This window comes from Schistocerca nitens, chromosome 9 (assembly GCF_023898315.1).
Source record: "Schistocerca nitens isolate TAMUIC-IGC-003100 chromosome 9, iqSchNite1.1, whole genome shotgun sequence".
NCBI classification, from domain to species: Eukaryota; Metazoa; Arthropoda; class Insecta; order Orthoptera; family Acrididae; genus Schistocerca; species Schistocerca nitens.
The window spans coordinates 245854129-245869556 of record NC_064622.1 but is presented as its reverse complement, the minus strand read 5'-3'; the positions used below and the strand labels follow the sequence as shown (position 1 = coordinate 245869556).

At 39.6% G+C, this 15428-nt stretch overlaps 2 protein-coding genes across 3 annotated transcripts in view; both read right to left on the bottom strand.

Moving 5' to 3' along the window:
* The window catches only part of LOC126203252 (rabankyrin-5), a 621526-nt gene that overhangs the window by 79519 nt on the left and 526579 nt on the right, over positions 1-15428 (bottom strand). The window lies entirely within an intron of this gene.
* Positions 1-15428, bottom strand: part of LOC126203253 (rabankyrin-5-like) — an 85292-nt gene that overhangs the window by 10997 nt on the left and 58867 nt on the right. The window contains exons 5-6 of the mRNA XM_049937509.1: positions 10729-10929; positions 11-205 (exon numbers count right to left, since the gene is read on the bottom strand). Of these exons, the coding sequence (XP_049793466.1) occupies positions 11-205; positions 10729-10929 (396 nt within the window). The remainder of the gene's footprint in view (positions 1-10; positions 206-10728; positions 10930-15428) is intronic.

The window sequence follows — 15428 nt, the reverse complement described above, 5'->3', positions numbered from 1 at the left end:
CATTACTTACCCTTGCTCCAGCAAGCATCAGGGACCTGACAAGCGTTTCTGATCCAGCAGCTGCAGCGAGCTGCAATGGTGGCATCCGATTAGTATCTTGCACTCTTGAGTTGACGTCTACTTGGATTGAAAGCAGAAAAAGAATGGTCTCCATATCTTGCTTTTGGATAGCAATATGCAGAAAGTTCTGGCCCTTATCATCATACTGTCAATAATAATAAAACTATCATTATTTACAAAGGTTCTTCTTAAGGCAACAACATAAAAAAAGCTTTGTTATAAACACCCATAAATATCTACTTTTTTTTTTTTACAATCTTTATTAATTCATACTGCACTGCACTGAGATGAGAAAAGTCATTGGATAGCAATATGCACATACAGATGGTGGTAGTATTGCGTACACAAGGTACAAAAGGACAGTGCATTGGCAAAGCTGTAATTTGTACTCAGGCGCATCACGCGAAAAGATTTCCGATGTTATTACAGAGTGTATATGCAGACAAGGAAAAAAAATTCCCGGATTTACCGGTTAAAAATACTTTCCCCCTGATGAACACACACTTTTTCCGTGCTAAGTGACAGCATATTTTCCCTCGGAACTGTAAAACTTATCAATCCTTTGAATGGTTATGGTTTTATACACGGGCATAGAATTTCCTGGCACTTTAGAAAACAAAACTCAGAGAAAAAGACAACCTTTGAAAGTATCTTTGATGTGCAGCAACATGTACGCTGCGTATTTTCCTATTACAGGGTGTATACGACCCGGGACAACCGGGAGATCCGGGAAAAACCTGGGAATTTTTTCATCCGCAAGAAAACTGGGAAAAATCCAGGAATTTTTCGTTGTTTTAGTTTTCAGTTAAATTTTTGTAAATTTGACTGGTAAGAACCGTTACTCTAACAAAGGATATTACTGTATCCTGCTACTGCAGAATAATACTGCAGCATTAAAACATGAACCAGAGAAAAAAACGAAAATAAAACTTAAATTGCAAAGGAAATGCACCATATAAAATAACACAGTGCTCGTACAGGCGTCTGCCAGCAACAAAATGTGCCAAAGGCTTTCGGAAGACTATACAATGCTTCATAACAACAAATTGCCTTCGGTGAGCATGACGTCACAACTGTTTACATTAGACTCATTTATTCAGTTACGAGTGGGCGCATGCATATGTGCAGTTGAGTCGCGTATGAGTAGTGCCTTCTCCCGCTTCTGGCTACAGAAATGTTGCTGTTGGCTGTGTAAGCAGCAGTAGCAGCAACTAGCCACATGGTACCCGGAAAAATTTTACTGGCGCGCCCAAGCTGCCAGATTCATGTGTGTGCAGCAGGCCCGGATTTAGAGCGGAGTGAGGGCAAACCGGGGTATCTGAACCAGGTGGCAATTTCAGGGGAGGGGGCAATTTCATAGTCTTGAGGAAAACACAAACCACGTTTCACAAAGCACCTAGCATCCAGCGCACGTCGGTCTATCGATTATTCATATGATTTTGAAATGCACCCCTGCTGGTTTTTGAACACATTCTATGTTGATTTCTGAATGACTATAATTTGATTTTTGAATGCGTGCCTAGTGTTCGTGATGTCTCTGCCAGGGGAATCCTCGTCACATCTAGAAATAAACTTTCCTGCAGACAAAACAGGATGGGGCTATACGAGCTGAGTAGAACAAAGTCGAACCGTTGAATGCCAAGTGCTGCATGTTTATGTGGTTGATTCGGTTTGCGAATGTTCAGCGTCGTTATAATTACTAGCGAAATCCATAGATTCAGACTACTAGAGTGGAAATAAATAACTAACAGGTAAGAAAGATTACGTATTATCTTCTTGGTGTACCCAAGAAAGTGAAATTTTGACAGAAATCTTCTGGCCAGATCGCTACATGAGACAGGGCCAGTTGTAGTCCCCGGCTAGCAGCCGCTTAAGTTCCATTCTGAGTTCTGACGTATTATAAAAATGATCATTATTGCCAAAAGAGTCTCACTTATTTGGTGTGTGTTACAATTGCTGAAATATTAGAAAGGCCTATTTTGTTTTCTCCAGCACACAGTGACAAAATAGACGTAATCAGATCGAGAAACCACACCAGTCTTGGGTACTATTTGTATTAACAGCTTTTTCAGTATCAGACAACGAAATTTCTATTTTTCATGTAGCAAAACGTTTGACGAACTGTGATAAGGTAATAGTCCTTTCAGAGAAAGGAAAGCACACCATGTAAAGCTGTAGGAAGATTATAGAGAAAAATCGCTAGGACCTAAGGCTTGAACAAATGTGTACTGCCTTGCTGTCTCTTACCTTTACTGATTTTAGGTGTCCTACATTTAATCTTATGTCACACAGAAGAGCAAGTTATTAGCTAATAGACAATAAAGAGCTCAGTTTTTCTGAAGAGTTCTTGTTCTCCTGGTTACAAATAATCCTATCCAGTACTAATTGCGAGTTTGTTTTTTATTTAAAAAAAAAAGGGGGCGGGGGGGGGGGGGGGGGGAGGGCTGGGCAGGATGTCAAACTGGCCGACTGAGGGCAGGAGAGGCGTTACAGGACATTTTTAATTTCCAGTTTCCTGAAATCCATTACAAAATATACAAGTTTGAGTTCCACAGAGCAAAATACACTGACGTGCGGTATAGCAATGTTGTTTGAAGATGCATGGCACCTCACTGCACACTTAAGTCCAAATAACGTGTTTTACATATCCTCAAAGATATATCTTTTATGTATCAGACTCTTCACAAAGATGTGTGCTACAAAATGAATTTATTTTTTAAAAGTATTTCTTTTTTTTACATTTAGTGATTTTTCCTTTTCCTCTTCGTTTACTGCTCTCACGTGAAATGAAAACAAGACGGATTTCTGTGGCTGGGAGCTATCAAGTGAATTAAAATACTTTCACATAATTACGGAAGGGTGAACTATGTTACTAGTTCCAGATTTTATTTTATTTCCACCTTTCTGACAGTCAAGCACGAATCGCCTTGCAGATCAATGAAGTTATTTTTTCGGTTTGATAAATAAATGTGACTTTTAAGCTTTCCTGCTGAGGCAGTCAATTTATTACACAGTATTGGCTAGTTTCAACTGTTCACTGCATTCCAGGTGCACGTTTTCATCTTCTAGCACGTATGGCATTATGCCATAATAAAGAACCAAACATGAGATAATACAGTACTGGTACTCCAAGAAAATTTACGTCCCAAAAACCACACGGAAAAGCTTCATATCTGGTCGAGGCCTACGTCATAGAGAATCTGGACATACCAATGTGCACTGTAAGGCGAACTATGCATTTTAGTATGGTCCACGAAATTCTGACACTCTTGGAGTATCCTCTGATGTCTTGTTTCTTTTATGACATAATGTAAGATCTTTTAATGTTTCACACGTACGAACATACGGGCTTCCTACATCACCGTAGCTGCGCAAGCGCGGTGATGCCTCTTATCTGGTGCTCTCTGACAACTGCCTGAAATGAATCTGTTTCTAACACGTCACTGGAAAATATTGTTGTTCGGAAAGCGTTATTTTCAAAGTAAATTTCCTTTTACGCAAGATGAACTATGAGCGAGAATGTACGATGGATTTCTGAAATCACAGAGTGTTTGGTCTCTTTTAAAAATCAGCTCTTTGATGACGAGTCATTTAGAAGCATTTCGAGCCCAGAAGATCAGAGATTTATGTTGGTATTAAAAATTTTGCTGGCGTATTTGTGTGATGTATCTCAAAGTGTAACATGTGCTAAACAGATCAACATTATAAGTGAAAGCTTAGCTTCTCTTGTATTAATCTTCGAGACAAATATTATATGCGAAAGCTTTGCTTTTCTTGTAGCAACACTATGTATATTAATTTAAACCATTAACTTTTCCTGTTGGTGGAATTCGAATTTTTACTTTCGTCATATGAAAATATGCAGTGTACATGTTGCTGCACATCAAAGATCTTTCCAAAACGTGTTTTTTCCCCCTGAGTATCGTTTTCTAAAGTGCCGGAAAATTCTACGCTGCTGTATAAAACCATATCCTATCAAAGGAAAAGCTTTACAGTTCCGAGGCGAAGTATACTGTCACTTAACATGGCAAAAGTGTATTTTCAGCCGGGAGATGGTGGTGGTGGTGGTGGTGGTGGTTAGTGTTTAACGTCCCGTCGACAACGAGGTCATTAGAGACGGAGCGCAAGCTCGGGTTAGGGAAGGATTGGGAAGGAAATCGGCCGTGCCCTTTCAAAGGAACCATCCCGGCATTTGCCTGAAACGATTTAGGGAAATCACGGAAAACCTAAATCAGGATGGCCGGAGACGGGATTGAACCGTCGTCCTCCCGAATGCGAGTCCAGTGTGCTTCAGCCGGGAGAAAATGTATTTTTAACCAGGGGATCCGGGAAAAACCCAGGAATTTTTTCTCCTTGTCCGTGTATACACCCTGTATTATGAAAGTATACGCTGGAATTCCCTCAAACACTGCATGTTACTTTCCAAATCACTGAAACTGAGATTAAGATGCACTTTTGTAAATCAGTCATAGCTCATGTCACATGATCTCGCCAGCCGATGCAGCGGATATTCAGAGCATAGGACACGTGATGTAGTCAGCAAACATCAACATCACTGTTAAGTAGCACAAACACACTAACATGGAAAGTTAATAGTTTAAATTAATATACATAGTGTTACTACAAGAAAAGCAAAGATTTCACATATAGTATTGGTCTCTAAGTTTAATAAGCTGAAAGAGAAGGTGAACTTTCGCATATAATGTTGATCTTTTTACGCATGTTACACTTCAAGATATATCACACAAATGTGAAGTAAAATTTTTAATAATGACATAAATGTCTGATCTTCAGGGCTCAAAATTATTCTAAATGGCTCGTCATCAAAGAATTGATTTTTAAATGAAAGTCAAATGCTCTGCGATTTAAGAAATTTATGGTACATTGTCATAAAAGGAAATTTACTTTGAAAGTAATGCTTTTCAAACCACCATTTGCAATATTTTCCCTTGACCTGTTAGAAATAGGTTCATTTCAGCAGTTTCAGCAGAGAGCGCAGATAACAGGCGACACCACACTTGTGGAGCTACCATGATGTAGGAAGCCCAGATACATGTAAAACATTGAAAGATCATACATTATGTCATGAAAGAAACAAGCCATCAGAGGATACTCCAACAGCATCAGAATTTTGTGAACCATACTAAAATGTGCACATTTAAACTGCATAGTGCACATTCATATGTCTGAATTCCCACTGAAGTAGACCTCGACCTGGTATTAAATTTTCAATGTGGTTTTCGGGATGTAAATTTTCTTGGAGCACCAGTACTGTATTATATCATGTTTGGTTCATTATTATGGCATAATGCCATATGTGCTAGAAGATGAAAACGTGCACTTGAAATGCAGCGAACAATTGAAACTAGCCAGTACTGTGGAATTAAACATTTCATTTCAAATACATTGACTGCCCCTGTGGAAAAGTTTAATAAAAGTCAAATTCTTTTTGCAAACAGATAAAAATAACTCCACTGTTCTGCAAGGTGATTAATGCTTTACTGTCAGAAAGGTGGAAATAGAATAAAATCTGAAAACTAATAACAAATTTTAGCCTTCCGTAATTATGTGAATGTATTTTAATTCACTTGATAGCTCCCGGCCACAGATATCCGTTTTGCTTTCATGTGATGTGAGAGTATATAAGTGGGAAACAGCAAAATCACTAAATGTAAACACGTGTCACGTGGAGACTACCCACTATAACTCAGACTGCTCTGCCCATCAGCCCCGGATCTACGATATTTGCTAACCGGGTCAATACTAAAAAAAATGTTCATATTGTAGTGCACATCTTTCTGAAAAGTCTGAAACATAAAACATAAATGTTCGAGGAAATGTAAGACATGTTATTTGGTCTTAAGTGTGCCACATTGCAGTGCCACGCCTCTTCATACATCAGTCTTCTATTGCACGTCACTCTATTTTGCTCTGTGGAATTTAAACGTGTATATTTTGTAATGGATGCCATCAAACTATACTCAGGACAGTGAAAACTGAAATGTCCTGTGGTGCCTCTCCTGCTTCCAGTCGGCCGGTCTGACAGCCTGCCCCTCTTTTTTAAAAAAACACCAAACTCGCAATTAATAGCAGATGGGATTATTTGTAATCGGGAGAACAAGAAGCCTTCAGAAAATTGGCACTGTTAATTGCCTATTAGCTAGTAACTTGCTGTTTTGTGTGACATAGAAATAAATATAGGATACATAAACCAATAAAGACAAAGAGACAAGCAAGAAAGTACACATTTCTTCAATCCTTAGCTCCTAGCATTTTTTCTCTCTAATCTTGCTACAGCTTTACACGGCATGCTTTCCTTTCTGCAAAAGAATCTATTACTTCACTGAAGTTCGTGGAACGTTTTTCTACATGAAAAATTGAAACGTTGTTATCTAATACTGAAAAAGCTGTTAGTATGAATACTACCAAAGACTGGTGTGGTTTCTCGATAAGATTACATCTATTTTGTCACTGTCTGCTAGATAAAACAAAATAGGCCATTATAATATTGCAGCAATTTTGTAACACACACCAAATAAATGAGACTGTTTTGGCACAAATGGTCATTTTTATAACACTACAGAAAATAATTCATGAAGAACCTATATCAAATACCTATCAGGCCTACTACAAGCAAAAAGCTTTATGTTGGGAAATAGTTTCACATTTCATTCATACGCATCAGTTTCTTAAGCATGAGATCGGAAAGTAGTATTACGAAATTTTTATATAAATTTGGAGTTCTATTATCCTTCCATAATTTGTCTGATGTCCCTGTTTCTTGTCATCACCAATTCTGTAGCTATTCCTGCCACTGTCAAACTTTGTTCGCCGATTAATTTCTGTACATGGTGGCAGACAGTCAAGGAATATTTTAGGGAATTGATTTAAAAAATTTATTTCACAGGCCCAGTCAAATCTTTACGAGTGTTCTCCCCAAGTAACTTACGCTGTGCCTACGTGACAAGTCGCTTGTCTTTCAAAACTGAGGCAGTTCTGTCCAGTTAAAGCTGCAGACAAGAGATGCCTTGAGCCCTCTGCTGAAACTACTAGTGAATTCACACCACTGGTTTTAGCCAATAGCGTGCGAGGGATACCGATAACATGTGTGGACACTGGAGTGTTGTGTGGTGCAGAACACAGTTGCTTCTCTCTCTTGTAATCCAGACTTCGAGCAGAACAGACATCTTCTTGAAAGGCAGAGCCTCTGGCTCTGCTTTGCACGACCGGCCACCAATGTAAGTTAACATGAACCGCTTCCCCTTCAGTTGCCCATTTTAATTAATTGTTTGACCTCCTAGACTGGCCTAAATCTGGTAACTTCTGACCCTAGGCGCGCCCCTTGTGTACCGTACCTGGAAATATATTCTCGTTATTGCACTTAATTTCCTGTTTTGTCATTTAATGGCAGCTATGGCTGCCCACTCTCTAATCCTGACCGCTTGACCTCCTGCACCCTGTTGTCACGAGGCATATGTAACAACTGCTTCCCTCCCTCCTTTCCCAAACCCCATATACATTTACAATTGGTGACCAGAAGTAGGATCATATATATTTACCTTTGGTGTCAGATGTGGTACAAACATTAACACTTCACTAACCCTGCCAGAATCAGGTTTAGTTGTCCAGCGATTATTCTCTGGTTAGGCATTTTACATGTTCGTACAACACGTTTTCCGCATTACTTCCAGATTAAAACTTAACCGGCTGCTAGCTGGGGACTGTACAAGTGGTCCTTACTAGTGTAGCGATCTGGCCAAAAATTTTCTGTCAAAATTTCATTTTCTTGATTAGACGGACAAGATAATATGTAATCTTTCTCACCTGTTATTCCTGTTAGTTATTTATTTCCATTCTGGTAGTCTGACTCTATGGACTTCGCTAGTAATTATAACAACGTTGATCATTCACAAACCCAATCAACCATATAATCAGACAGCGAGTGGTATTCAGCCCTTCGGCTTTACTCCACTCAGCTCGTGTAGCCCCGCCCCCTTTTGTCTGCGGAAAGTTTATTTCTAGATGCGACAAGGATTCTCCTGACAGACATCATGTACACTATGTATGAATTCAAAAATCAACTTACGATTCATTCAGAAATCAACTTAAAATGTGTTCAAAGATGAAACTTCCTGGCAGATTAAAACTGTGTGCCCGACTGAGACTCGAGCTCGGGACCTTTGCAAAGGTCCCGAGTTCGAGTCTCGGTCGGGCACACAGTTTTAATCTGCCAGGAAGTTTCATATCAGCGCACACTCCGCTGCAGAGTGAAAATCTCATTCTGGTGTTCAAAGATGTTCAAAAACCAACAGGCATGCATTTCAAAATCATATGAATAATCGATAGACCAACATGCACTGGATGCTAGGCATTTTGTGAAACAAGTTTTTTTTCCTCAAGAATATGAATTTGGTGCCCCCTTTTCCTGGTAGCACCTAGCTGCTTGCTGTGACTGCTTGCACAGCCAACAGCCACATTCCTGTAGCCAGAAGCGGGAGAACCTACTACTCAAACGTGACTTAACTGATCATGCGCATGGGCCCACTCGTAACTGCTAAAATGAATTTAATGTAAACAGTTGTGACTTCAGGCTCATCGGAGGCAATTTCTTGTTATGAAGCATTGCATAGTCTTCCTAAAGCCTTTGACACATTTTGCTGTTGGCAGGCGCTTGCATGAGCACTGTGTGTCATTGTTGTATATGGCACATTTTCTTTGCAATTAAAGTTATTTTCATTTTTTTCTCTCGTTTATGTTTTATTGGTTAAGTATTATTCTGCAGTAGCGGGATACAGTAATATCCTTTGTTAGAGTACCGGTTCTTACCAGGCAAAATTACAAAAACTTAACAGAAAACTAAAACAATGAAAAATTCCCAGGATTCTAAAAAATTCCCAGTTGTTTCCCAGTTTTCTCCCAGATGAAAAAATTCCTGTGTTTTTCCCAGATCTCCAGGATGTCTCGGGTCATATACACCCTGTATTATGGCCGCACGACGGAAATTAAGAGACTCTGAATGGTAAATGGTAGTTAGCGCTAGAAGCATGGGGGCATTCCATTTAAGAAATCATTAGGGAATTCAGTATTTTGAGATCCGTTGTGTCAAGAGTGTGTCAAGAATACCAAAGTTCAGGGACATCTCCCATCACATACAATGTAGTGATGGACATCCTTCACTTAACAACAGAGCAGCAGTATCTACGTAGAGTTGTCAGTGCTAACTGGTAAGCAGCACTGCATGAAATCAATGTGTGACACACAATGAATGCATCCGTTAGGACAGTGCAGCGAAATTTGGCATTAATGGGCTATGGCCACAGATGACTGATGCAAGTGCCTTTGCTAACAGCATAACATCACCTGTAGCACCTCTCCTGAGCTTTGGACCATATCAGTTGGACCCTCACCGACCAGGAAACCGTGGCCTGGTCAGATGAGGCCCTTTGAGTGTGGCGCAGATCCCACAAAGCCATTGACCCAGGTTATGAACAAGGCACTGTGCAAGCTGGTGGTGGCTCCATAATGATGTGGGCTGTGTTTACTTGGAATGGACTGGGTCCTCAGGTCAACCTGAACCAATCACTGCCTGGAAACACTTATGTTGGGCCACTTTGAGACCCTTTGCAACCAAAGAACGATGGAATTTTTTATGGACGACAATGTGCTGTGTCACCAGGCCACAATTGTTCAAGACTGGTTTGAAGAACATTCTGGACAATTCAAGTGAATGAATTTGCCACCCACATCACCCAACACGAATCCCACAAACATTTATGGGACACAATCAAGAGGTCAGTTCATGCACAAAATCCTACACTGGCAATACTAAGAATGGTGACGTGGTAATCAAATGAGCCATTTATATAATTCAGAATCATTGTTCTTCTTCAGGCCTTAATAATGTATGTAGTATTAGTTCCAAAGGATGGCACTGTTTGCAAACTAAGCAATATTTTCAATCGTGTTTAGCCACGAATTTTCTGAATCACATTCAATTTAATTAATAAGAAGTTATAAATATTATAAAATAATATTTATTGCAAATAATATGGTCTGCCTCACTCAAAGAAGCAGACTAAAATATGTATCAACAATAATGGAGCCAATAAAAGAAACAGAAACTTGAATATTGAATGTTTTTCAATTTGTAGTGACTCCACCTAACATTACCATAGAAACTGCTTATCTGGTGCAACATTACAATCAACAGTTGAGGTGCCACTACTCAGAGGGCACGTAAATAGATGGAACACTGATAGGGCTTGGACTGGACTTTGCTTGGGAATATGGGCTTAAGAGTCGCTGTGCTGTTCCTTGTACCGTCTTTTATGTATATGTTAAAAATCTTGTTGTGAATAAACTCATTTTTATGTGTCATTAAATTTCCTTTTTACAGAACAACTGATCTTATGTTGCCTTACACAACACATTTTTGGACCAATATACACAACCAATACTTTCATTTCTCTTATAACTAAACTACCGTTTCAGCTAAAATAAATTTTATATTTGAAATTTCACAATATTTGTAGCAAATGATGATAGTCTACTTAGCTGCAGAACAAGGAAGATTTGGAACAGGGGAGGCTCCCATTCCAAATGCACAGGTTTAGCACTGAATGCAAACCTATGTCTTAGAATTTTTTATGGTTTTAGGATCTAACTCACCTCTTCAGCTGCTGCAGGCATGCGATCGAGAATGGCCTGTGCTATTCCATAATTACGGTATGTGAGAGCTGCAGCAAATGGCGTTAGGCCAGCTTTGTCCCTTACAGTCAAGTCTAGTTCAGGATGACAAAGCAGCAGTGAAACGACACCATCAAGCTGGCTTTCTATGGATACATGTAATGCTGTTTTGCCCTGGATGTCCTGCACATTAAAAACCAATTTCTAATACAGTATGGTCATATTTGGAAAATCATCAATGTCGCAAAATTTTAATTTGAAAACCTCACACAAATCTTATATTCTAGTTCTAATATCCATATTCTGCAAACTACTGCAAAGTGCATGGCAGAGATTCTCGCCACTATACCGCAAGCTGCAGTTTCTTCCCATTCCATTTACGTACGGAGCATGAGAAGAACCACTGCTTAAATCCCTTTGTGCGTGAGTCTAGTCTTACTTATGCAGATGTTACAGTATTGTGCACAATGCTGTAGCAGATAGCAGACTCCAAGATTCTTCATTTTATACTGGTTCTTGAAGTTGTTTAAGTACACTTTTTCAGGACGGTTGCCATTATCTTCAATAGTCGGCCAGTGCAGCATTTCTGCGACTCTTTCCAATTGGTCAAACAAAGCCGTGATTGCTGGTGTTGGACTTCTTTGCATAGTTCAACATTGGCTGTTGGACCAATTCTGTATGTCCCCCACACAGCTGTAGTACTTATCCTTCCCATATACTGGGAAACATAAGCATTTCGTCAGCAATCCCCTTTGTAGGCCAACTGCATTTTTCGAGAGTACTACCAATGTACAGAAGTCTGCCACCTGCTTTACTTAAGACTCAGCCTGTGTGATCATTTCATTCCATATCCCAACAAATGGTTAAGACCAAGTATTCATATGAGTTGCCAGACTCCAATCGTGACTTGCCAATATTGGATATTATGCATTTTTGTTTTTTGAAGTGCACAATTTTACATTTCTGGACATTTAAGCAAGTTGCCAATCTTTGCATCACTCTGAAATCTTATCAGTATCTGACAATATTTGAGCAGTTTTTTCTTCAGATATTACTTCATTGTATATAACTGTACCATCTGGAAAAAGTCTGAGGGTATTGCTAATATTGTTTGCCAGGTCATTATATATAGCATTAACTGGGTTGTAGATCTCTTACGTAAATTCTTCCACAAAGTATTACTCATTTCTTTTCATTTTTAGGTACATTCTAAACAGAGGTCACATTTAAGTCAGCATGTTGCAGGGACTAAACACCAGCCAAATTTGAAAAATAAATTAAGCTTGAAACAAATGTTTGTAACTAAACCAAATGCAACAAACAAAAACAATTTTCATCTTGATCTGTGTCGAGCCATTGTTGCAGCAAACATACAATTCCATGCAGCTGAAAATAGCCAGTTCAAAAATTTTCTAGAGAAATACTGTCACTGCAGCATTCCATCAGAATCCACACTGAGAAAGAACTATTTAGATACTTCATATGAAAATACATTGAGCAGGATAAGGGAAGATATAGGTGATCCATACATGGGGATCTCTGTTGATGAGGCAACTGACAGACAAGGTCAATATGTGGCTAATTTGATTGTTAGAAAGTTAGATCCTGACACTCGCTCTGCACCTCGTCTGATACGCAGCAAGGAGCTAAAAAAGACTAACCAGGAAACAACTGCTCACTTCGTTAATCAAGCCCTCAAATTACTTTCCCCCAACAGTCTAGATGAAAATAAAGTACTTGTAATCAACACTGATGCAGCTGCATACATGATTGTTGCTAAAAATGCAAATGTTGTGTGACTAGGGCCTCCCGTCGGGTAGACCATTCGCTGGGTGCTAGTCTTTCGATTTGATGCCACTTCGGTGACTTGCGCGTCGATGGGGATGAAATGATAATGATTGAGACAACACAACACCCAGTCCCTGAGCGGAGAAAATTTCCAACCCAGCCGGGAATCGAACCCCGGCCCTTAGGATTGACAATCTGTCACGCTGACCACTCAGCTACCGGGGGCGGACATTGTTGCTGTTAAATTGTTGAAAGTATTTTACATAGTCTTGCTCTAATCACATTTCTTGCCCATGCCATGAGTTGTGAAGCTGAGATGATACGTCTCGAATTTCCACATGTACGTGTACATAAGCTAGTTTCAACCATCAAAAAGGCTTTTATTAAGGCACCTACAAGAAGTCAGTTATTTCATAAGGAACTTCCCAACGTACCATTTCCACCAAAACCCATACTTACTCACTACGGAACGTGGCTACAGGCCATGGAATATAACAGCGAGCATTACTTCAGCTAAAGATCTGCTAAAGGACCCAACAATTTCCAACGACATTGCATACATAAAATCTCATTATGCATTTTTGGTCCCTATTATTAAAGCTCTAGAGTGTTCAGGGAAACCAGTCTACACGCAACTGCAATTGATAGAAGAGGTGACAGAAAAAAATCAGCTTGGTCCCAGGTTCTCATGGTAAGAAAGTTAGTGAGAAACTAAAGACAGTGCTTAAAAAAACAGGACTAACCACCCTTTGCACAGTGGCCGACATCTTATCAGGTAAATCAACTGAGCATTGCGCCTAATACCATCAATTAAATAAGCTCCATCATTTAAATATGCTTATGATGATCAGTATTGTATCTCAGTCTCTCTGTTCAACATCAAAATACATACAGGACATATCTGCTAACATCTTATTGAAGCTTTCAGAGAGGCCATTCATCTGTGGATAGTAGGTGGTTGTCAGTTTGTGGGTGATGTTGCAATGTGAAATTATCTCTGATACTAATCTCTACTGCCAAACTTTTCCATGATCACAGATCATCACACAGTCTGCTCTGTACTTCAAAATGATGCCTTCTACAAGGAAAATTTGTAATTTTCAGAGTTTTGGCAGTTGGAACAGCTTAGTTGACAACATGACAAGTGAGGTAGTCAGTGCGGACTATTATCTGATTCCCGTTTGTTGGCTTTAGGAATCTCTCCAAGAGGTTGATTCCAATCAAGTTAAATGGCAATGCTGTGGTTGGACTTGGCATCAGATGCTCCACAGGTAACTGTGTCATGTGCTTTCGTCATTGGCATTGCTTACAGTGACTCACAGTGTAACAGATTGTGTGACCTGTGTCTGGTCATGTCTACAGTCTTCAAGAATCCCAGGTGACCAATGTTGAAGCATCATGGACATACTAATGGATAGCTGACTGTAGATGAACTGGGATGATGAGCAACTGTTTTTATCCCACTGGATCTTAGTTCCTCTTTTATCATATTTCATTTATTAGCTGGACTTCTTTGGTTGGTTCCTCACTCTTCAGTGCTGCTATGGTTTTAGCAATGTCATTTAATGCAGTGATGGACTGTGATTTCATCCACAGTGCTATGTTCCGCTAATGGATTCCTTGAAAGGCATTTGGTATCCTTGTGTTTGTGTCTATTTTTGTAAATCACTGTGACATCATACTCAAAGCAAGCCTCAGTGCCCATCTTGCCAGACAACACAACGAATCCTTCAGGTTAATCAACCAGCATAGAGAATGGTAATCCATTGCAACAGTGAAAGGTTTGCCAAATAAATAAGGCCATAACTTTTTGATAGCCCAAAAACTTGCAAGGAACTCATTCTCGATGGTAAGTAATTCATCTCTGCCTTTGAGAGTACTCTGGAAGCATATCTATCACCTTTTCAGGGTCTTCCTGAACTTCTACTTGAACTCCACCTATCTCATAACTGCTACTATCTGTGTGATGCTGGGTATCAGCATTCTTGTCACATAATGCTAGGAAAGCTTAAGATGTTAGCACCCCTTTAAGGACAATGGAAGACCTTTATTGCACCTTGTTGCAGAAAAATTTGTAGTCTCCTTGCAGTAGCATTTGCAAAGCATGTGCCTTGGTAAAGGAACCCTTTATGAATCACCGGTACTACAAGCACATTCCAAGAAAACTTCTCATATCATAAATGTGATCAATAATCACAGGAAATCTGCGACTGCTCTTCGTTTCTCTGGATCAGGATGGACACTATTGCCATTAACTAGGTGCCACAAGATTCTTATTTCTTGGGTAACAGAGAGGCACTTTTTTGGATTCAGAAAGGAGCCTGTAGTCTGAATACTTCAACATAACTGTCAGGAGGGATTAGATGTTCTTAAAATGTTTTCGAGAAAACCATAATGTCATCCAGGTAGCAAAGATGTGCCATCCATTGAAGGTGTCAATGAAGGTTGTCCATCATATGCTTGAAGGTAGCTAGGACATTACACAATGCGAAACGCAAAACTTTGAACTCTCAAAGGCCATCATGTGTTATGAAGGCACTCTTTTCTTGGTCAACTTCGTCAACCTTTATTTGCCAGCAGCATATCTCCATCTCCAAAGTCGAAAAATACTTTGCTTCTTTCAAGAGGTTTAGTGTACCAGTGCAAAGCCTCGGTAATCTGCCTTTATCCACGATTCTGTTTAAGTCACTGATATCTGATGCAGAAATGCCATGTGCCTTCCTTCTTCATAAGAACTACAGAGGTGGACCAAGTGTCTCTGAGGTTCAACGATGTCATCTTGCAGCATTTTCTCCACTTCCTTCTGAATTACTCATCATTCAGCTGGTGACACCTTATCTGAGAACTGGATAATTGTTGGGTAATCCCTAGTATTGATATGGAGTTTTACCATG